The sequence below is a fragment of the Hydra viridissima genome, unplaced genomic scaffold (genome assembly GCF_058129835.1).
Source record: "Hydra viridissima isolate aposymbiotic clone 2 unplaced genomic scaffold, HvirCarnegie_v1 scaffold_6, whole genome shotgun sequence".
NCBI classification, from domain to species: Eukaryota; Metazoa; Cnidaria; class Hydrozoa; order Anthoathecata; family Hydridae; genus Hydra; species Hydra viridissima.
Window position 1 is genome coordinate 6,663,391 of NW_028324305.1, and position 24,959 is coordinate 6,688,349.

The following is a 24,959-nucleotide window of genomic DNA, read 5'->3' on the forward strand; positions in this document are numbered from 1 at the left end:
ATTATGATAAATAATTTCGAAACCAAATTATGCGTTGTTATTTAAAAAAACGCAATTATTCAAAATCTCCACCACCCCCTTCCTTTCTAGCGTGCTTTCTATCAATGTATGCATCTCTTTTGTTGATTTTACTAGATTCAAATTTCGGTCAAAACTCTTTTCCAAACGGCTTACACTTCTTATTTTTATGTTCGAATTTAAGCTGATCTTAAATAATTCTTTATCTATCTAATACCAAAAAGGTTCAGCTGAGTCCAGATCTTTTCACATCCTTGCATTTTATCATCGCGTTCAGAATTTTTGCAACATTTCTGAACGCGATGTTGGAATGCAAGGAGGTTCAAAAACTGGTGTTGTCCAATTAAAAACTATTGATATTAGTACGGTGCAAACCTTAGGTGTCGAGCAACATCAATACGAGTAAACTAAACTGGAAAAACAAACTGGAAGACAGTTTTAAATATCAAAATTGGATATAAAAGGTGCTTCCAGTTCCGTATCATTATGTCAGGATGATTTTTGGATCTAACTAGAGTCAGTTGGTGCACTCTCTCACAAGCATGAGTGGTCACTAAAAATATGCTGGGAAAATCTTTCTAAATTTCAACCAAACTTCATTTTGAAAGACCATTAGCTAACAAATAGTCCAGGTTCGAACCTCTTAGACTATTGCATAAATCTCCGAAACAAAACAATCCACTTAAATTACAACTAACATGACACCTCCTCAAGATAAATCTTTGGAAATTTTAAAAACTAATCAACCAATTAACCAACTAACCAACCAATTCCTTCTACGATTAGGAGTATTCACTGAGGAACTTTTCGCCTATCGAAATTTTCTTGAGATTCAGAATTAAATAAGGGGCTAAAATTTCTTCAAATGTTACTACAGTACAATCTCTTTAATTCGAATCTCCTTAATTCGAAAACCTCTATAATTCGACTAAATGTAAAGTCACCGTGAAATGCGCTTAAGAAACTTTCTTGTTTAACTTTCTACAATTCGAATCTCTGTAATTCGAAAACCTCTATAATTCGAATAAATTTTTCAGACCTGTCGGTAAAATTCTCTCTGTAAATCGAACTTTTTAAATTTTTAACGTTTAAAAAGCTCGTTAATCATCGAACTCTTTTTTCAAATTTCGAATCCTTTGATTTTTTGTTAAACAATTAGCGTGAATTATTTTCTTCTGTTTTAAAAAAATCATGGCATCAAGAAGACTGCATAAAGAAAACAATTTAAAGCTGAAATACGAAGCTCTACTGGAATTGGAGAAAGGAAAAACAAATAAAGAGGTTTCGAAAATCTTTGATATTCCACCAAACACTCTTTCAACCTGGAAAAAGCTTTTCGTCAAGGAAATTTGGCTAAACGGGTGAAAGTTGATACGTATTATCAAGTCAACAAAGCTGTACTTAAATGGTTCAAACGAATGAGAGCTGATAATGTCCCAATCAGTGGTTTGCTGGTAAAAGAAAAAGTTTTATATTTTGCAAAAGAGTTAAGCTTCGAAAATTTTCAAGCTTCGGGTGGATGGCTAGACAAGTTTATGAAAAAGTAAATTAATTTCTTATTTTATTCTCTCCAATTTGTATGATTAATGACTTTACAATAAATGATTATTCTTCAGCTTTTTCTTTAATTGCTTTGAAAAATAAAGTAAATATTTTCCAGAATTAGACATTCTGGAAACTTGCAAAGACGTCAAAATTAAATTCAAAGGTACGTATCGCACGTATTAGTTACGTTAAAGCAATTATAATTTTTTTTTTTTTGTAGATATGGTATATCTTTCAAAACCATTTCTGGAGAGGCAAAGTCTATTAACGATCAGATGATCGCTCCATGGCTCGAAACCACACTGCCAACAATTCTCTCTCGATACCCACTTAAAAATATTGTTAATGCCGATGAATTCGGTCTTTTCTACCAATGTTTGCTTGACAAAAGTTTACAATTAAAAAATGAAAAGTGCATAGGAGGCAAGCATAGTAAAGTTCGCCTGACTGGGATGGCCGCAGGTAATGTTAAAGGAGAAAGACTTTCAATGTTTGTAATTGGAAAATCGAAGTCTCCTAGATGTTTTAAAGGTGTGAAAAATACTCCTTGTTGCTATCGGGCCCAACCAAAAAGTTGGATGTCGGCAGAATTATTTGAGGAGTGGGTTAAAGAAATTGATCTAAAGTTTAGTTTTCAGAAAAGAAAAATTGCTTTAATTATAGATAATTATTCTACCCATCCTAACGTGCAGAAACTTGATTGGGTGGAGCCTATCTTTCTTCCACCGAATACAACTTCGATCACCCAACCTATGGATCAAGGAGTTATCCGATCTCTTAAAGCCTAATATCGCTGACTTGCAGTGAAAAAGCAAATTGCTGTCTTAGAAAAAGAGAACAAGATGCTTAAGTTTTCTATCTTAACTGCAATGTTTATGCTAACAAAAGCATGGAATTCCATTCCAGATCAAACCTTTATAAATTGTTTCAAAAAATCAGGAATATCATTAGAAGCAGTTGACAAGCATGTAAATGATGATAACGACCCTTTCTGTGGCTTAGATGTAGACGAGACTGTAATAGAAAACTTAAGAGATGATCTCGAATTGTTAAACAAAATTCGATGCAGATTTTAACCTCACGGCCGACGAGTTAGTAGACATAGATTTCGATGTTTGCATTGCCAACAAATCATCAGATGAGGACATCATTGCAGAGGTTTCTGAGCATGATGCTATTAAAACTGAAGAGGAATCCGATGATGAGTGCGTTGGTGTTTCTGACAATGCTACAAAACCAAGTCTGAACGAAGCGATGCATGCTGTCACTGTAGTCGAGAATTACAGTCTTTATTCTAACTTTGGAGATGATTTGGCGAAGGCTCTTAAAAACATAAATCGTGTTATTGAAATGGATTTAAAAGCCTCAAGAAGACAATCTACAATTACTGACTTTTTTTTGAAAATGTAAAAGTTTAAATCACATAATATATATTGCATTTAGGCCTAAGAATCACTATTTGTTTGTTTTTTTCATTTCTATTCGTTACATTGACCAGAATATTTGAAAAAAGTCAACTTTCTATAATTCGAAAATCTCTCTAATTCGAACTTTTTTTTTCCCCGTTAAATTCGAATTAGAGAGATTCTAGTGTAAATCAATAATGGAGATAAAAACTTTGCCGTGAAAGAAGAAACAAAGCATCGGTGCATATCTACAATAATGCTGTTAAAAGAAACGTGTACAGCAGCAGTTGGATCTGGCAGTCAACGACAACAACTACTTAAAGAAAGGTTTTAGCAGTAGATGGAGCGGCTTTAACTAACATTACATTTTTTAAATTATCAGTTCATATTGCAAGATCAGCTGACAGAATAGAAGCAAAATCAATTGATGAAACTTGAATTCCATGTCCTTTTTCGGAAAATTATTGAGATGGAAAAATGTCTAAGCGATATTGCAGGGGATCGAAGTAACCTATTAGATTTTTAATTTTTGGCATTTATCCTCTGTAGATCAAATCCCCATCACTCGTATTTTAAACAAAAAAAAAAAAAAGAAAAAAAAAGAAAAAAAAAGAAAAGCATACCAATATATTGACAGTTGAAAGGAGAGCAAATCAATTTAAGTCTGTGTGTCTGTTTTAATATTTTATCACATTTTTCAGCATTTTTTTTTTTTTTTAATAGATGCTTGCTAAAACTCAGGTTATAATTATTAAACTTGCGAACTTTAAATTCGCGTCAGTTATAAAAATATTGTCTAGAATTAGTTATTCTAACCCTTACACTATCCCACTAATTTAAGCCTGACTCAAAACCCTAATATCCTGTATCATAAAGGGTTACTTTTTTCTATGATGCTTAAATAAAAAATTAAAACAATCCGTAAGAACCGATGTTTGATGGACAGTCTTTTTTATATATAACGATCTAATGACACAAAAAGGTTCAAAAATTAAAAATCATCTCAAAATAAATTTACTGAAGTTTAAAAACAACCTAAGTAATAACTCTAATAGAATTCCGCAGTAAGAAAAAAGGGAATAATAAGAAATATCATTATTTTTCCCCTTCTCGAGATTTCATATCAAATCGAAAAAACTGCTGCACCTAGAACGCTACAATATATTCTTTATAGAATTTTTAGTATAAAACATTTTGCTATGTTTAACGTAAATAAACGAAGGAAATTTAGAACGAATAATTTACAAAAATTATATAAAAAAATAAAATAAAAAAATAATACTTAACAGCTAAGAAATATATTAAATAAAATTTGAAGAACCTATGAATGCAATCCGCATTCTCTAAATGTGTAAATTGGAGACGAATTAAAAAAAGTCGGTGAAAAAAAAAAAAAAAAAAAAAAAAATCCGAGTGAAGAGCTCTTTACAACATCAAGAGAGAAATTAGAAAGACTATCAGTTATCAAATAAAACATCTTGTTCTTCAATGAGTAATTGAACTATACGTTTCTGAAAGTGAATATTTCCTACAGCCATAAGAGCTAAATGATCTGGGGCACGAATTAACGTTGGTCCAAATATAATACCAAGATTTTCTGCTGACATAAGATTTTTGTCTTTATACTTCGACAACCTTGTATTTAGAAAAAAAACGAAATCTTTATGTATTTTATTAATATATTAAAAATTCATAAATGATATTTTAAAAAAGCTAATTAAATATATACACTATGAACCGCGTTTTATTATCTAACGGTGTAAAAAAAAAGAAAAGCAGCAGACTTACCGTTGCAAATGCCTGCATAAATATTTCAATGTTTCGTAATGTGCAGGAGGCAACTCTTTTATAACACTGCTTAATGAATTTATTTGATCATATACATCTTCGTGTTCTAAAAATTACGTTGCATTTATGTTAAAAGAAAACAATAATTAGTAAAAACACACACTTGCTCATCACGTGCATTATGTGAAAAATAAAAACCATCAAAAGATTAAACAACTGAGATTTAAACAACTCCTAGATTACTTACTGATTGCCTCTATGAAAGCATCGTAAAGATCGAACGTTATTATCGGTATTGGTAGCATTCGAAAATAGAGTTTCAGAAGACCGCACAAAACGTTTACATCTTTCACTGAATTAGCACTTATATCTGGTACCACGCCATCTTTAAACGTAATTTAAAAAAATAATAGTTAGAAAACTTCGATGCCTTTATCACACAAATTATCAAATCGAATAGTTAAAAGCAAATTGTGGTAACATCAGCCATATATTATTTTGGCGTCAGTTCACTCATATAGTTTAAGGCCAGTCTCCGTAAATTTCGGGTTTGTTTCGTTTATCTGAGGGTGACGTAAAATTGTGCCGTTCAGATCCCGCGGGATTTTTCTAAACGTTTATAATGAAGCGGTGACTAAAAAAGTCCGAAAAGAAAGTTTTCTAATTTTTTGAGTATATATCTTGAGTTCATAACATGTTATGAATTAGTATATAATATAATGATTTATAAAGAACCACATTTATTATTCAAATCTTGAATACTTATTATTTACAATAGATTTTTTAAATTGGATGTAAATTGTGTTAGCGTATTTTACAAAATTAGTACTCAATGTTCAGAACAGAACATAGAAAATAGAAAGTGCTCAATGTTCTTAAAGAACAAGAAAATAGAAGGACTTCTTGACGATTCTGAAAAAAGAGAAACTGGCAGCAAATATATGTGTATATACAGTATTGGACAAAACATTTGCAACCAACATCGAACAATGCTAAAAAGTGTTCCTAATTTTACATGTCTTAAAACAGTTCAAGAGTCTGGAGTCATAGCATGCCATGACATGAGCAATCAGCTGACAGGTGACAGCACACAGGCAGAATTTTGTTGACAAGTGCCATTTTGCAGCGGACAAAACAAGTGCAACTTTTTTGGTTTGTTTCATTTTATTAAGTCTGGTCCGTGTCAACGTCACGGAAGTTTTTTAATAATTAAAGGAAGTATCCAGAAGTTTCCAGAAGCATGCAGAAGCTTCCAGAAGTTTCTAGAAGAGGCATCTGGAAGCATCCAGTTGCATCCAGAAATATCCAGAAACATTCAGACGCATCCAGAAGCTTCCAGAAGCATCGAAAAGAAGCATCTAGAATCTTCCAGAACAGGTTCACACAGGTTTATTTTACTATATAAGAGACATGTAAATCAACATGTAATTCAGTCAGTATATGGAAGTCAATCAGTCAGTATTATCAAGACAGTTTATCGAAGTGAGTTTTAACAAAGTGTTTCATCGAAGAACATCAATACAAGAAGTGAAATACAACAAGTGTTTCATCACATCAATACAGTCCACATCCAACCAAGACGTTGTGTTCCACAGAGCATTATTGTATCATCACAAGGTAAATTTAATACGGTAAGCCATGAGAAGCGTGATTATTTATTTTTATCATTTTTATGACTTCAAGTGCAAAAATGGCTCCCGACAGTCTTGGATTGGAACTAAGAAAGAAAATTATTGGCGATTATGTAAGTGGAATGTCACAAAAACGTTTGTGACATTCCATTCCGTTTGTGATAAATATCGCGTGAAAAAAGAGACCGTATCAAGACTATGTTCCAAATATCGTCTACGGGGAAGTTGGCAGCAGATAACAAAGGTGGAAGACCGCGTTCCACCACTTCTAGAGAGGATTCTATGATCGTCAGATCCGTCAAGAAGGATCCCTGGATATCATCAGTCGAGATACAAAAGCAATTAGAGCTGCCTCTATCGGACCGAACAATCAGACGACGTGCTGTTGAAGCCGGATTGTTTTCTGCTAACGGTCTAGGTCCAATACATCGAAACGATGGAATAATGGACCGTTTCATGTATAAAAATATCCTGAAAGATGTTATGTTACCCTCATACTGAATGGAATATGCCAATAAAATGGGTTTTTCAGCAAGACAACGATCCAAAACACACCGCAAAAGACAAGACAACCACCTATCGGTGATAGATTGGCCGCCTCAATCTCCGGATCTCAACCCTATCGAGAATCTGTGGGAGATCGTCAACCGCAGAATTAATCGTGAAGGTGCTCGTAATAAGGATCAACTGTTTGAACAAATCCAAAAGGCCTGGGCAGCGATTCCACAAAGATTCATTGATTACCTGATCGAATCTATGCCTCGAAGATGCAAGGCTGTGATCGACAACAAAGGATTCGCCACGAAATATTGATAGCGAAATACAGCTTGGTCAACATTTTGTCGAGTTGCACTTGTTTTGTCCAGAAGGAAATCAACTTTTTTTCATACTTTTGATTAATTTATTAATTTTCGTGTACAAGTAATGAACTTTGTGATGAATAAAACTTGAAGAACTTTGTCTCTAAACAGTTACATAGTTATTTCTCTAAATTGAAAAAATGCAGCACTTTTATATAAAGAAACTAAATTAGCATTATTTGGTTGCAGATGTTTTGTCCAATACTGTATATGTATATATAATGACCACACGCTCTATTTTGTTTATTACGAATAAATTCCACCGACAGAAACCATTCTGTTTATGAGGTCATCAAAAAGCTTTTCAAAACAAAATCGTTAAGTATTACCGAGTTCTCGACACTTCAGTGTTCGTTGTCGAAAGAAATAATTAAACGTCGGATTTTCTACCCTACCTTCTGAATCAAAGTATGAAAAAACAATATAATTCAATATCGATGCCTTTTAGCTTGTAGATAATTAGAAAAGTTGTACTTAACAATTTAAACCCTTATTTTTTAAAACATTCATCTTTAAGTTTAAGGACAAAAAGCGTCATCCACTATATTTTTGTCAATATTTTTTTCAACTTAGCCCAACTTTTGCTAAGTATTATTCACCTTAGACAACAAATTTTCAAAAACAGTTTCTTTTAAAAAGAAGTTATAGAAGGTAGGACGAACTACCATAAAAATTTGGACTGGCCTTAAATCACCTGAGCAGTGACATCAAAAAGAAATTGTATAGGAGCAACATCGTTTTTTATTCTTTAATAACTTTTAGTTTTTGTTATATGAACTCACTTAGATTACATTCAAACAAGAGAAAGAAAAGAATGATCGATTGAATGTGAAGAAAAGAACATCATAAATGGGTGGAAATCGAAATGTGAAACTGTCTACCTAAACTATTTCAGATCTGTTAAATAATTTGTGAAAGCTCTGGATAAACAAGAAGTCATTTGATTACATTTAGAGATTGTTTCTAAAGTGAAAACCATTATTTTTGATGGATTATAGATAAGCTTGAATAAAATAAGTACAAAATGGATTTGTAAAAATTATCAATAAATTAGAAAAGATTAGAAATGATATTTATGCTGATATTCCTTCAAAAACCTGATAAAATAATAACAACAAATGTAAAAATTACATCAAAACAATATAATACCAATTTCCAGAGGGGTTTACTATAAAGCATAACAGGCAAATTTTATTGGGCATAAGTTTAAAATAGAAACTCTCTCCTAAAGAAACAGTTTTTGTGATGTTTTGTTATAAAACTATTTTTTAATTTTAATAAAATGCTGGTATTCTCAAAATCAGCAACTTTGTAACAAACCTGATTTTGATTGCGAAAAATTAAGATAGAAGGACATAAATAACAAAAGTTTTCTTCAAACACTATTTTAAATGTATTTAAATAACTATAATCCAATTCTAACCATATAAAAATTTAAGATTATCTTAAGGATGCTATTAAACATTCATACTGAATACCAAATAAATTAGTAGATAATGCTTTAAATTTATATATCCAATATTGTGAGCATCAAAGATTAGCAAAACCTAATAAAACATTATATATAACATAATATACATAATTAAATTATATATAAAGATTTTTAAAAAAAGACGGTTTTATTTTATTTTTTTCATTAGTGTTGTTTTCATCATTATTAATATTATCATTACCATTATTATTATTATCATTACTATTATTAAATATTATCATTATTATTATCATTATTATTAGTATTATTTTTGTTATTACTACTTCAATCATTCTATTATGATTATTATTAGGATTAGTGAGATTAACAAAAGCGAAAGTAAAAATTCACAAGTAATAAAAGCTACCACTAACGCTGCAATATATCTAATCGGAAACTATTTGAATAAGAAAATCTGACCTTTATCAATAAGATTTTGTAAATATGTTATGTCATCAGCAAATCCTGAAATTCGATATAAACCTTCAACTTCCATACCACGATTTTCTATTTCTGCAATACACAAGTCCACTACCATTGGTCTTCTAACATTGTGGGCTTTGATTAAAGTTGTAAGATCAACACCAAAAACCCGTTTAATAAGCTTTTTATCAGGTGAACAAAAGTTAGGAACCTCTGTACTGCACTGTCGATGGCAATCATAGGAGCAGTCTATATTTTAGATTGAAACATAACAAGTAAATCCAATTATATTAAAGGTAATAATCTTAATTTTCAGTGAAGTTAAGATTATTAGCTCTGATATAAAGTTTTTTAATTTGGGTAATGTAGGTTCATCCTGTATATATGTAATCTATATATACAGGATGAACCTGCTGAAATTTTTTAAGGTCATTCTTAATTAAAACTTTTTCTATTCTTAATTCATTAAGAATAGAAAAAGTTCAAAATTTAAGTTTTCTGTTCCCAAGTTTTGACTGATCAAAGGTTTAATATAATTTCTCAAATGGTTGCTATTTTGAAACTTAAAACTTTATTAAAACCTTAAGTCTTCTCAACAGAACATCCATGTTCTTATAAAATGGCACCTGTGTATTTATATTGTTAGAACAACTTGCCTTAGTTATTTACAATCTTAAAACAACTATTAATGCATTTTAAAGTTAGAAGATCCTTATTTCTGAATAAATTCAGTATGGCTAGAGCCACAGTTCTATTATAGAAGGTGCATAAATAACTGTGAGTTGATATTTTCCATTCATGTATAGATATACTAAGACATTTTGGTGTAATTTTATTTATTTACAAATTCGAAATTTATCTTAATTTGAAACAAGTATTGATTTGGAATGTAAATTTGGTGTCATGTCAATTAGTAAATGCCACCATCATACTGATAGCCGTCAGTATGATGGTGGCATTTACTGCTAGTAATGACACCAAATTTACATTCCAAATCATATTTGCTGAGTATTCAATGAGCATTTTGTAACAGTTGTTAATTCTCCTCATTTACTACTTGCCACTGGCACAAGTACTGTCTGCATAAAAAATCAAAAAAATTGAAACTACAATAAATAAAAGATAAAACTTTGCTATATGTATATTTTTAAAAAACTCTTTGTATAAAAATGTAGTAAAGGCTTCTTATCCTCAAAATGTGTTTTATTTTTTAACTTTGAGCCCTTTATCAGAACTTCCTAAGGAGTGAAAAAAACTCTTTAAACTAAATATAGTGATCTATTTACCTTCAACTTTATCATATTCATATAAATGTAATTAGTTAACTTTATAGAGAAGAAAAATATTTTTTTACAAAAATGTCCAAGTATACTTACCTAATACTTGGTAAGTATTGAGACAGTTACTTGTTACATTCTTCAATAAGAATGTGACCCAACCGTATTTACCTTTCTTTTTCTTTTTTTTTTTTTTAACTTAAAATGCATGAATGACTGTGATAAAATTACAAAAACCTAGTTCTCTCCAAATATGAATTTTGCATTCATTTAAATGTTCAATTGACAGTTCTGAGAGGTTTGGTGTACAGTTGAGAAAACTTAGAGTTTTTTTTTTGAAGTTATAATTTTTGAAAACTGCCGTTGCTTAAGTTTTGGGAAGTCATAATTATCGCTAGATGACTAAGCACAGAATGATCTGTCCTCCCTGACACCACCAGAGTAGATTTTTATAACTTTTATTTAAAAAGAGTTGCACTTTTTACCTTAGTGTTTTTAATTGCAAAATTGAATTTCATTGTGCCAAGAAATGACAATAAAAAACTTTTTGATATTGTTTTCAAACTTGATAATTTTTTCTTTTTTAAAATCATACTGCAGCAGGGTATCAAGCAAACTCTACCTTGACAACGAACTCCTTGTGCTATCAAACCCCACATAAAATTACGACAGTAATCACACCAATGAGGTCCATAGTATGTCTGTGTCTAAAAAGTTTTAACACTTTCTTGTAGAGAAAAACAAATATATAAAATTTGGTTGAAAAAGAATACAAATAAAAAAAGGAAAAAAAATTATTTTTATCATTAGTAAAATTTTTTTTAGAAAAAAACTAAGGTTATTATTCAAATTATTTCATAGAATCAAAAATTATGTCGAGACATAACTTTTAATTTCACAAAATAATTAAATCATTACATAGCTTAAAGTAGATTTTATCTAAATATATTCAGTTTTTAGATAAATTTCCTAACAAAAGGTTTTGCTCAATTAAAAAGTAAAAATAATTCTTCTATTTCTAGGACTAAAAATAGTTCATTTTTCATCTATTTCAAGGACTTAAATTTGTTTTTTTTTCAATTTATAAATCTGTTTCGTGAACTTTCAATAGGATGTCCTGACATTGACTGTCTTTCTGGTATTAATACGTCAAAAAGCCAGTAAATTGATTGAATCAAAATATATCATTAGTTGTAAATAATATAGTAGGAGAAATTAAAACTCATAGTATAAACTTCAACACCTTCTTTTCAGTAAGTCAACATTCTAAACGACCAAATTCTAGGAAGAAAAAAAAAATTTTTTTTATATATATTATAAGGTATTTATTGAAACATACTTTAAAATTATGTTTTTTTGCACATTCTGATGCTTTAAAGTTGCTTCTTTTAATTTCTTTCCTATGAGTACTGATATTCTAAAATAAGAATACATCATTTGTTAGATTGTTTACATAAACTAATAAAATGAAAATATGAGATATCAAATTAACAATACTTCGTTTTCATCTGCTGCACTGTCTGGTTCATCAATAACTTGACTTTTTGTTACATTAGTTGCCATATGTTCAATATAATCTTTTGCATAGGTATCAACATACAAAGTAATTAACCCATCAGCTACTAAGTCGTGTATAGTTTCAAACTGTTTCTCTCCTAAACAAAAATACATATTTAAGAATGGTAACAGTTTTTCTGAAACTTTTTACTTCAAAATTGTACATAATAGGTGCTTAAGAATTGGTTTTGTTTGTTACAAAAAGTGACAAAAATATAAAGACTTCATTACACAAAGTAATGATAATGATATTGCAAGAGATATTCAGTTTGATTGAGAGATAAGTACAAAAATATGGCTCAAAATTATAAAACATTAATAACATAAATTATATTTATAATAGCTAAAAAACATTACCAATTATAATAAAGCTACATACCAACAAAATGCATTTTTTCCTCTGCATCATAATATAGACGATAATTCTTGGGAGCATTATTAAACCTAAAATTGTTATATTTAAACTCTTTGGATTACACAACTGCTATTTCATTTACAGTAAAAATTTTAATGGCAATCTAGTAATATTAAAAACAAAATTTAACCTAAATGTAAGTGCATATGTTCCTGGCTGACGTTCACTCTCCCTTGTTAGATAACAACCTTCAGCTTTCATTACCAGTTTTTCAGCTTCTTCACGTGATATAGCTCCATGAAATCTTTTTAAAATATACACAATTTTACAAACAACCAAAGACATTTACAAAACTTAAAGCAAGAACATCAGTGTTTATTAAAAGACAGTATAGTTGAAACTAATTCTTTTTGTTTGTAATGATTAACTAATAATGAACTAAAACATATGCTGCTTCTTAATGACAAAATTATTGCATTTACACCATACAAGTATAATTCCATTGTAACAATTTGGTGCATTAAGCTTCAGATGTTGTAATGTTTGCATTTTTACACAACAATTCTATTTTAAAACTTTCTAAACTAAGAATTTACAAAACTACTAAAAATTGTTGTTAAGTATTGAAAATGCTTCAAAGATTCATTTTGTTATATTTATTACATATGTTTTTACATGCATTTAAGTATTGGTTTATTGATTGATAGATTAAAACTTTTACATTGATTTATGCCACATATGATGTTTTATTTATGCATGGACAATCTAAATTACATGGCTCTATTTTCCATTCAATCAGAGATAATACAGAGGAAAGAAAATGTGTGATATTTTCATTACATACAATGTGCTAAAATGTGGAGGATTTTAAAAATACTTACACAAAATTTTTTAGCAAGAATCTAAATTTAAGAAGTTATCAATTTGTTATACAGTTTCATGCTTGGGGTCATTCTATTTTATTTAGTTCTTTAAAACTTTTTTAAAAATATCTAAATGAATTTTTTGAAAGAATTGGTGGAATGGAAAAAATCATATTTGATAAACACTTATACATTTTTACTCTCATTTGATGTTTGATACTATAAAATAGAGTTACAAATGGCCTAACAATTTTACAACAATTTTATATTTCTGCTAAAATCTATTGATGACAATAATTGTTAATTTACATTTCAAAACTGTGTAAAAAAATTTGTGCTAAAAAAAAATCTACAGAACAGGAGAAAAAAAAAAACAAAAAAAAACACAAAAAAACAAGTCAGCTCAAGAGCGCAGACAACAGATGTTGATTTTAATGTTTGCATTAGCAAATACTTAATTTGCTCTTCCATTTTTACACTATTAATCATAAATATCTTCAAGCACTTACTCTTTTCCATATATTGAAGGTTTATTCTCAAGAATCTAATTAAAAACAAAAACACAATTGTTAAAAATAAAGTTTCACCAAATATAAAAAAAAAAGTTCAATATTTTTCATTTAAGTCCCTGTATAATTCTTAAAAATCATTTCAAATAAAACTTAATTTTATTTAACAGAAACTGCAAGAATTGATTTTACTCAATTTATTTGAAGATATAATCATAATAAAATTTAGTTTGAGCCTTCAAGAAAATTAAAAATATCTAATTATTAAATAAAAAATTATTAAATATCCATCTTAATACTGAGTGTTTACATTCTTACTGTATTACAAACTATTCTTTGTGGTTTTGGTGCCTTCAGTTGCATCTGATATACTGCAATAAGAATTATAAATATGTTACAATCTCTTGATATCAAGATTAATCAAAATTATAAACTTGGACATAAAATCAATTAAAAATGGGATTAACTATGAAGAGCATAAAAAGTTCTTACAGTGTGATTTCCATACTGGTTCAACCTGATTGAAAGCTATCTCCTCTAAAACCAAGTAAAATAGCTAGACATAAGCAATAAAAGAAAGTTGCTACAACTATTATTTCACTTGCATTATTTTGATTATTTAGAATAAAAGTTAGTGTTGTTACAATATCATAGTTTATTGAATTCAAAATACAATTTTTTCAAAATTTAGTAAATCTTTTTTAAACAACTAATAAAATAATAGATATTCTTATTTTTAAACTAACTAGCCTATCAGAAATAGCGTACTCACTTCAGGCACTACAATCAAATTTAAAATGTATTGCCAAATGGGCACATGAAAATTATACTTTAAATAATCTGCAAAAATGTACACAATTACAGTCTGAACTATATCAATTTTTATATAGAAAATAGAAGCAAAACATCACATTTCAACATCTTATAAGATTTTTAAATTAAAAAGCTTACCACCCTCAAATTTTATAAGAAAATTTCTTTTTGGCATCAATGGTTTCAATGGTTTTTCTGAGAGCAAAGTACAAGATTGTTTTTTCTTTGATGACTGTCGACGCAATGAACGTCTTACAAAACTTGAAAGATTACTAAAACCATTTGCTTTGTCATTCTCCTCAACCATCATTAAAATGTTAGCTTTTAGGATGAAAATGTTAGCCTTAAACACTTTTACAAAAGCATAAAAACAAAAAAAAACTTAGGCAGTTCATTTAAAAATAAGAATTTTTTTTTAACTTTTTTGAAATAATTTTAAGGAATAAAATTTAACACATTTTAATGTATTTGAGAAATTAATTTTAAACATACAATTAGATTTTTAAAACAACAATATTTTAATCAAATACGTTAAGATACAGTAACCAATCTAACTTTACAGGATTTATCAGACTTTTATGAAGTAAATTTACAAAATAGAAATTCTTGTTAAAAAGTATTTCATTTACAACTTTGTTTTTTTTTTTTTTTAATAAGATTATGTTTTAATTAAGTATTTATATTTATACTGATATTGAGTTGTTTGAATTTTTTTATTAGTATATATATTGCATCAACATGTTTCTAAGTATTTTTGCCATCTAAGAAATGAATTAGAATGACCAGTGAACACCAAAACTTCACTTTCAGAAAAGAGAGAAACAAACAAACAAACAAAAATACTCAACATTTAAGGTTGAAATAAAACACATGAATAAAGAATTGTGATTTTATGTGAAGTTTTTTAAAAGTTTTTTAAAAGTTTTTTTTATGTGTAACCAATGATATATATATAACATTCAGAAACTCCACTTTTTTCCTAAGCAGTGATTTGACCATAAATTTCATAAGAAACTTTTTTTTTTTAACATGATTTGCAGAACATTACAACTTAATATATGAAATGTAAACAGTTTTTTTTTTTTTTTTGCTTAGTAAACAATAACAAAGTTTATCTTAAGTAATACATTAACATTTTACACAATGTATTAATCAATATGAAATTTTAACTTAAAGATATTTGAACTTTCCCATAAGGCTTTCATAAACAACAACAAAAACATTAAAATCTGTTGATGTAGGAGTTCATTAGCAGAGATTATGACAAAGATTTACATAATTCATTTAAACATCAACAAAAATATAAATCTACAAAATATGTTTTGATTAGCTTAAATTTTCCAATTATGCAGGTAAGAACCTTGTTTTCTGGAAGAACATTCTTTTAGTAACTTTCTTCATAACTATTTACCGTTTTGTTTAAGAAAACACCAAAACAAATAAAAAGTTTCCAAAAGTATATCAGGCATATTAATGTTAAGAGTATTTGAAAATAGTACAACATAACAAAAGTCTCTAATTACAACTAATATGGCAAATATAATAAAAACTTTCAAAAATCCAATAAAACAAAATTTGACGTTACTGAATTAAAGTCATTAAAATTATGGCAATCTTTCAGATAGCAACACAAGCAATTAAAAAAAAAGAAAGAAAGAAAAAGGATAACCACAAACCACATATTTACATGTTTAAATGTTAAAGATAGCTTCAATATATTTTATGACATAAGTTATTAACAAAAAAATAAATAAAATTTTGGCAAAAAGACCACCAGATTTTTAAGTGTATAAAAATCAGTGAGTTGTTAAAACTGAACACAATAAATTAAGTTTTTAAATTACATTGTTTAACATTTAGAACTATTATAACGTTAAAGTTATTAAACAACATAAAAGATTCAAAATTTAAAACAGGTGCATGTTTTTTTTGAGTGATAATTTCACTCATAGTTTTTCTTTTAACTGAATACATTAACAGATGTTATTTTTACATATGCTTATAAATATGTTATCTTTATACATACATATAAATAAATATTGAACAGAAATTACATATAATACTGGTTTACAAAAACTTTAAATTATTCTTTAAACTTCTTTAAATACGAAAATATTTCTTTAAATAAATATGAAAAAAACAAAACAAAATAACAAAACAACAACAACAAAAACAAAAACAAAACATTTAGATATTTGATATTTCATTTACCTAAATACTTAAAATTTTTAAATATTTAAAAAACGGTGCATACTGTTTTAAAAATATGTTTTTATTCTTTAAAGTAGTGTTTTAATTTTAGAATAACTAATTTCATGTTTTTAGTTCACTACTAATTTCAAAATAGCTTCAATACCTAAAGAATGAATAACTATAGCAGGTTGTATTTAAAGAGTGGTAATAATTTTTTTTTAAAAAAAAAAGTATTTTCCTTACACTTTTTTATGACTACATAACATATACTTGATAAGCCTTCTATTAACTAATAAGAATGTTTTTGTGTAAACTAAACAAAAATGATGAGAAACAAGTTATAAGTTTATTAGAGAACTTTTATGATTAGAAGAAACACATATAAAAATGAAAATAAAAATTAAAAAAATTTACTGATGAAATTAACAAAAAAAATGTAAACTGTCAGTCTGATTGGATATATAAACTAGCAGCTTCACTTGTTTTTAAATTTATTTTTTTAAACAACAGTATATTTTTTAAATTCTACAAAAATATTACATAGCTATAGTAACAACACCCATAGTTGTAGTAACAACACTCTTGCTTAACTATTTTCTATTCTAGAGAGAATCTCTTTTTCTAAAAATTATAAACTTTTGTATTATTTGAATTTACTTAAATTGCTGGTACATTTTTCTTTTCTTTTTGTTATAAACAGATAAGGTGTCTTAAACTCTTCATGAAAAAAAAAATACTTTGAGTTACATACAATGAAAAAACATTATTTTTATATTATACTTAAATATTTCTGTTTTAATTGTGAAAAATTAACTTGTTAAATAAAAAAAACATTACATTATAAACTACTTGTATAAGTTGTTAGAAGCACAAAGGAATTTACTAACCTTCAGCTGCTGGTAAAATTTTTTTAAATGCTGGTGTCATTTCATTTAAAACTTCGTTTTCTTGGGGAATAGACTGCAGTCTATATTGTTTTGGCATTAGATAAAATTTCCTAAAGTATACATTAAAAAATTTAAATAATTTGATGAAAAAACTTCTATAAAAAATTAATTAAGTTAAATTAAATTAAATTTTCTAAAATACAAAATGAGTATACTACAAATGGAAAAAGCTTGCATCAACTAAAATTATTCAATAATCTTTTCTCAACAAAACTACTTTGATGTTAAAACAAAAGTTTTTCTCCCATTAAAAATAAAATACCAAGCTATAATGCTAATCACTTGCTGCTAGCTTGATACATGAGAGCAAGAGTAAAATGATTGTGTATGTGAGTTTGTAGTTAACAAACTGCATATATTTATTTACAGTCAGTTGTAAGTTTATTCACAGTAATATAATTTCAGATCCTTCAAAAATGCCAGCTAAATTAATATTTTTAGTTATTATTTCAGAATATTTTTACATGTCTGCATTTGTTTAAACACATAGATGCATATATATATATATATATATATATATATATATATATATATATATATATATATATATATATATATATATATATATATATATATATATATATATATATATATATATATATATATATATATAATATATATATATATATATACATTTATATATATACATATATATATATACATATATATATATATATATATATATATATATATATATATATATATATATATATATATATATATATATATATATATATATATATATATATATATGCATTTATAACACTGAATTGAGGAAGAACTAAAATAGCTGAAAATACCTAGTATTAGATATCAAATATTATTTTAGAGCTCAGAAAATCTAAAAAAATAGATAATCATATCAGAAATAAGAGTTTGTTCATTTAGGCTAATTGTCAATTTTGGGTGCAGCATGTCGTCTAAATGAACTAGCCCGAAACAACATAACTTAACATAATTAAAGTCGTTTAAGGATATGACTAAATAAATCTCCGAATTTAGCAAAAAGCATATCCGGAACATTTTATTGTTCAGTTTTTAAATTTTATCAATTTATTAATTACGCAATTAAATGTGGTTGATTTGTAAGCTTTTAACTTTTTAAAAAACATTTTCATAATTGATTTCTTTTTTAAAAAAAGCTTAAAATAATACAATTTAAAGTAAAGATTCGCAAAAATGAATTTTACGGCATATTTATTACCACCCAACTTGGTCAAATACAATGTTATATAAGCATCGGAGTTCGTTCACTATTTGAAACAAAACTTCGATGCTTAACTAAATCCTAAGGCTAAATGTAAGAGTAAAAAAAAAAAAAAAGAAATTAAAATTCACAAACCTATTTCTTTGTAATTAATGGTCCACAGGCTCAGATAGAAGTTAAAGTACATTTATGAAAAAGCTTAATATATCTGGTTTATGCGCTCAAACAGAATTTTATGTAGACTGGCTTCTTCTGAAGAAAAACTCGACAACGAGATTTTAAGGAAAACCCCATCTGTCTATTTGGTTTCTTTCATAAAAACGTGGAAAAAATGAACTTATTGAAACCGATGATAATGGTATATCAAAATAATCGGATGTTTAGAATACCAAAATAAATTTTTTATGAATGTTTTATCTTTTTAGTGGGGTTTCTTATGTTTTTTTACCAAAAGAAAATTTTTTAACAATAATTATAGTTGATATTAATAATGCAGGTCATACAAATAGAGAAAATACACAAGAAATAATCTTTACATTACAATTCGATATCTTTTTCAGTGAAGTTTTAAAATATTTCTCACTTTACTATTACATTACACCGTTATAAATTAGGCATTACACCGTTATAAATTAGGCTTTTTTTTTTTTTTAAAATTTGTTGATGTTAACCCTATCCCTATCCCTATCCCTATCCCTATCCCTATCCCTATCCCTATCCCTATCCCTATCCCTATCCCTATCCCTATCCCTACCCCTATCCCAATCCCTATCCCTATCCCTATCCCTATCCCTATCCCTATCCCTATCCCTATCCCTATCCCTATCCCTATCCATAACCTTATCCCTATCCCTAGCCCTTACCCTTACCTTAACCCTAACCGCCAATCTAACCAGCATTATTGTGAAATATAAATCGCACTGTCATAATAAAATAATTGCGCATGCGTGTACAATATTGCGCTCTGAGAAGCTTATGTCTATGTAGAGCGCATTGCGCTCTACGAAGACACTTCGTATAAATTATATGATTTGTATAAGCTCACAAAATAAACTCATAGGGAGAAAAATTTTCACAATGCTACTTCTAGCAAATTTAAGATTCTCAATGATATCTCTGGCTCGCATAAATTTTTCTCTTCAAATTTCAAAGATGGTAAAAATAAAATTATATTGCCAAAATCTATTTTGTTCAATCTTCATTATAGTCTGTACATAACTTGGCTTCACTTCTAATGAATTAAATGTTTAACAACTGATATTAAGTTCCTCTTTGTTATTTACTCTTTGCTTATTTGACAGTCATTTTTAACCACGTTGTAACATCAAATAGGTTATCTATGAGATTATTGAATTATTTTTCGAGCACAACATTGTGTTTTAGCATAAGATGATTTTGTAATGACATCGCGATGTTAAAAAAAGGCTACGGCGTTATTACCACTGAAAAAAGTTACTATGCTGACCAAATTCATACTTCAGTCAGAATAGAAAAGTTTTTTTCAGGGCTTTTTTTTTTCCAAAAATGTGCACAAAGTTTTTCTTATCATTAAAGATAATATGAATTGTTAAATATAGCAATAGTGTTTATAAAAGAAGCTAAAAAAAAATTCTTTTTCCCTTTTTTTTGTCACCATTTTCCTCCAGCAACAATTTCAAACATTCAAACTGAAATTAAATTTCATTTGCAGAAAACACGGGAAAAACCACAGATGTCTTACTTCAAAAATTTTTGCGAAGTGGAGTATCTATGGTTTTATCATCTTCCTTTTTCATCGTGTACTAATTCATATACTATTGCTTCTGACAATATACAAATGAAAATGCCGTTGCCAGGCTCTATTTAGATGTTTAAAAATTTTTAATATTAAAGACTACTAAAGAATTCAAACACAAAATTCCATTTTTCTCTGTAGATTTGATTTATGATCTATTGAAAACGTTAACATATAGGGGAACATGGGGCAAGATGACGAACGTTTTGAAAAGCACTTATATCTTATTCAATAACAGTTTCAATAAGTAAAACTTTATCAAAAAGTGGAAAAAAAATTATTATGCTTCACATATGTATAAAAAAAACCTATATAAAAAATAAAAATAGCCTGGAAAAAACTCATTAACCAAAGTTACCTTAAATTATCATCTTGCCCCGTATGCGGGGCAAGATGGCGATTTTATAAAAAGTAAATTCCATTATACCATTACCTTCTCAAATAACACGATATCATAAATTCTAGTTAATAAGATATGTAATACAAACGGTTATGTAATTTTTTAAACAGTCAAACTATATATTTATATAGGGCTATGCAAAAAAAAAGTCTACTAATCATGTCAAACAAAATATTTTAATGCATAATAAAGCAATATAACAATGGCTAAGCTACAAAAAAGTTATTACAGTACAAGTTTATGGTAAAATATGTAATTTGGCGAAACGACAAACGAGTCATCTTGCCCCGTTCATCTTGCTCCTAGGCTACTTAATCTTCAAAATGACTCAGAACTCTACATAAATAAGTTATCATAGCTTAATACTACTTGTATGGCTTCCAATTTAAGCAAGCTGAATGAGAAACTCTTGCTTATCTTTGGTTGGTGATGTAATGATGAAATAAATCAAATACAAGTAGATAAACTTTTTTTCCTTAATATAGGAAAAACCTTTTTAATAATTATCTTTGATTCCGAAAATAATATTTATAAAGAAAGCATAAGTAAATGTAATAGATGTAATCTACTTCCCTCTTCTCTACAGTCAGATTTCATATTTAGTTGAGTTTTGAAGATAACAATATGTTTTCATCTTGCCCCATTCGTCATCTTACCCCATGTTCCCCTACTGTTTGCGGTTGTTTTCCCTTTTTCGATCAGCCGTCGTTACTTTAGCTTTGTTAAAAATTTTTTTATAAACTAGAGGGGAGAGGGAGGTTGAGGAAAGGATTGGTCAAAGAGATCCACTGGGGTTTAGATGCTTAGTTTAACTTTAAAATTTTTATTTTAAATTTCAAAATTTATAATTACATTAAGTAGACATTTAAGAAAAGTTAAACAGAAAAATATTATACCTTTTAAAATTTCTTAATTGTATACGCGCGCGTGTCTTTCTAAACGTTTTCCACGACAATCTTTTAATGCAACAGGTCCCAACGCTCTGATCTCAGCATGAATAGTGTTTTTTTTCATAACTATCTGAGACTTGCGAACAGAATCTTTTTTTTTATTGAACCTGATAGAAAGAAAATTCAAGTTGTCAGATCTGGAGAACTCATGGCAGAATAAGGTCGCAATCAAAGATTGCCATTTTTTCGCAATTGAACTGAAGTCTTACTGTATGGAATATTGTAGTCTTGTTGAGACCAAAAGTCACCTTCTGCAATACTTTCAGGTTTTTTCAGGTTACCCATTGTTGTACTCGTTGTAAATATTAACAATTCTTTTTAAACGAAGCCCAATAAAAAGTGGTTTATAAGACTGTCAAGTTGCGTCTTCACTGAAATAAAACGTTACAATTGTTTTTATCTCCATAATTTTTTCTATTTCTACAATTATTTTTTTTACTTTCGAAAACTGAATAATATCAATTTTACTATGTTACCATATTCAACATATATTTCTTTACTACTAAGTTTACGTAGTTTTTTTAATAATACATTTAGTTTAAATCCCATTTTCTCACTTTGTAAAAAGAGAGAGCAATTCCAGGGGTCGGCAAAATGGAGCCCGCGAACCGGAAATAAATATTTTAGCCGAAGAATAGAGTATATATTTCGCTAAAAATAGAAACATTTTTTTTGTGTAATACATATTCCATTATTTATGTCTACCAATAAATCTTTTAGCTATCTTATATATTTTGAAAAAATTAATGAAAAAAAACAACCTGGTCTGAAAAGAAAGTCATTACGATAACCGCTTATTGTCGCGCCAGAGCTATTCAAACGTTGCAAAAATATCTTTGACTTATTACATCTAATAGTACGTCATATACTTATTATAAACCCAAACCACAGAAAATTCCCAGAAAGTAAAAAAAATCGAGCTTGGTTTTGGGGTATCGAGCAACTTTAGATTAATTTTGATTAAAACTCTGGTGGATTTTAGCAGTAAAAAGCTATATTAAAATGGTTTTAACAACAGAACAAAAATATTTGCATAAAAGAGTTAGTTGCATTGCTGTTTGAAAAAAAAAAAATTAAGAGAAAACGAAGACCAATTTCTCAACGTTGAACATTAAATAAATCCAGCTGCATTTTTTATAATTAAGGTTTCTTTCGTTTACTAAAAAAATGGCCGACCTCATTGCTAAGTTACTTTCAGGAAAAAGCAATTGGAACAAGTTATTGTATTGAACAAGTTATTGAGCAAGTTATTGAGCAAGTTTCGTTCAGGTACAAAAAAAAACAAACTCTTGCACACGTGGATTGTAACGAATCAAACTACAGAAATGTAGAGTTTTACTATCTACGTACAGTTAAATAGGCGGTGGGTTTTTTAAAAGAAGCAAAAAAAATTTTATGTGAAACTCAGAAAAAGTTGTTGAAAAACAAACAAACAAAAAAAGAAGCATTTGCTTTTTAAACCCGTTTTTCCTCTTTATGGAGAAAGTTTAACTGTGAACTTTTTCTTTATTACTTCTAATAAACGTTAAAAAATGCGTTCATAAACGTTTTATCTTGCAGATCGTGTTACAATCTATTTAGGGGGTAAGATATAAATAAACAAGTTTTATGACGCTTTTTTAGTTTAATTTTTTTTGTTGATGGATTAAAAAAAAAATCCTTTTGAGCTGACAATCTTGAACATTATATTATTAAGTATAAAAAGTATGCACCAGAGAAAGTATAAAAATAACATATTTACATAATCTATACATTTTAAACATAAGAATGATGAGTTTTTTTTTAAAATGCTTTATTTTAAGTTAAAAAAAGCTGATATCAACTTTAGTTCTTGTAAAAATGTGAATTGAAGATATTTTAATTCTTGAAAAAACTCGAGTTACGCATACACAAACCTTAAAAAAAAAGTTATTGATTTTCTCAAAGTTGCAGTGTTACAAATAATAACTTGACGCATGAGGGTTTTTTCTGCGGTTTTCTTCGGTTAAATTGTGTGTGTGTGTGTGTGTGTGTGTGTGTGTGTGTGTGTGTGTGTGTGTGTGTGTGTGTGTGTGTGTACACACACACCCTAAAATTATTTGCTTAAAAACCAATTAAAATTGGATACGTTGAAAATTAAGTTATTCAACCCGGATTTTTTTGATTTTTTTAAAATTGATCTTGATTAAAACAAAACTTTACATATATATTGAAAAGTTATAAGGTCTGTAATTCAAAGTTTACTTATCTAAAAGAATAGAAATAGGAAAACAACAGTATAGAAAAGCGATTCTCTTCATAATGGAAAATGATACAGGTGTCATAATTACAGCTTTCCGAAATATAAATGGAATAAGCAAATATTCATTGCAATAACTGAACAAATGAACCAATTCTTAAAGTATTGTTGATGCAGTTGTAAGACCACTTCTCTTTCGTTTACCTAGTTGAATGTCATTCAAAAATCAAAAACGCAGAAAAATTATAACCATCAATAAACTCATAAAACTTAATCCGGATTTCTAATCATGTCTTTGGGACGTTGTCTCGCCACTGATTAAGTTAGAGACGTAACTATCATTAGTTAGGCTTAACAATTATAAGATGTTCTCGTGTCCTTTTATTAACTTTTGTTTGAAGCAGTTAATACCTCATTGATGGACTAATTGCAGAATTTTTATAGTATATATTCGACTATGCTAAAAACTTCTGCTGACATGTAATAACGGGAACCAAATCATTTTATATGTACAAATTTAATTGACTTAAGGGGCTGGAAAATAAGGAAAGAAAATAAAAACACCGGTGAAATTTCAGTTTAGCAAAAAAAAAAAAAAAAAAAAAAAAAAAAGCGCCGTCAACGATTATTTAGACGTGTAAATATTTGTATGCTAAATTAGTTCCGATGACGAGAGTAACTGATTGTGCGTAAAGACTATTTGGACAGACCACCATACTTATGTTGAGACCGCCGCACTTAAGTTGTTAAATAG

The 24,959-nt window shown here is 28.1% G+C and overlaps 1 protein-coding gene across 3 annotated transcripts; it reads right to left on the reverse strand.

The window, feature by feature from the left end:
* Positions 1 to 4,380: 4,380 nt before the first annotated feature.
* On the reverse strand, positions 4,381 to 19,185 carry LOC145190332 (N-chimaerin-like). Of its 3 annotated transcripts, none has more exons than XM_090090690.1 (14): positions 18,999 to 19,185; positions 17,597 to 17,706; positions 14,196 to 14,240; positions 14,022 to 14,074; positions 13,704 to 13,738; positions 12,522 to 12,635; positions 12,356 to 12,420; positions 11,917 to 12,074; positions 11,759 to 11,836; positions 11,042 to 11,126; positions 9,140 to 9,391; positions 5,005 to 5,142; positions 4,758 to 4,863; positions 4,381 to 4,604 (listed from the first exon to the last, which is right to left on the reverse strand). In XM_090090690.1, the coding sequence occupies exons 2-14, from the start codon at positions 17,691 to 17,693 to the stop codon at positions 4,427 to 4,429; spliced, it is 1,404 nt and encodes a 467-aa protein (XP_089946816.1). In that variant the 5' UTR covers positions 17,694 to 17,706; positions 18,999 to 19,185; the 3' UTR covers positions 4,381 to 4,426. The 3 variants fall into 3 exon arrangements, with proteins under 3 accessions (XP_089946816.1, XP_089946817.1, XP_089946814.1); XM_090090691.1 differs by lacking the exon at positions 18,999 to 19,185 and adding an exon at positions 18,457 to 18,600; XM_090090688.1 differs by lacking the exons at positions 17,597 to 17,706; positions 18,999 to 19,185 and adding an exon at positions 14,655 to 14,850.
* Positions 19,186 to 24,959: the final 5,774 nt, after the last annotated feature.

What these genes read in the sequence shown, in the direction of transcription:
- LOC145190332 (XM_090090688.1), bottom strand. Translation starts at nt 14,826, where the DNA reads ATGATGGTTGAGGAGAATGACAAAGCAAATGGTTTTAGTAATCTTTCA. An exon ending in TGCTTTCATAGAGGCAATCA is followed by an intron (nt 4,864 to 5,004) that starts GTAAGTAATCTA and finishes CGTAATTTTTAG; the next exon opens with AACACGAAGATGTATATGAT. An exon ending in TTATGCAGGCATTTGCAACG is followed by an intron (nt 4,605 to 4,757) that starts GTAAGTCTGCTG and finishes TCTAAATACAAG; the next exon opens with GTTGTCGAAGTATAAAGACA.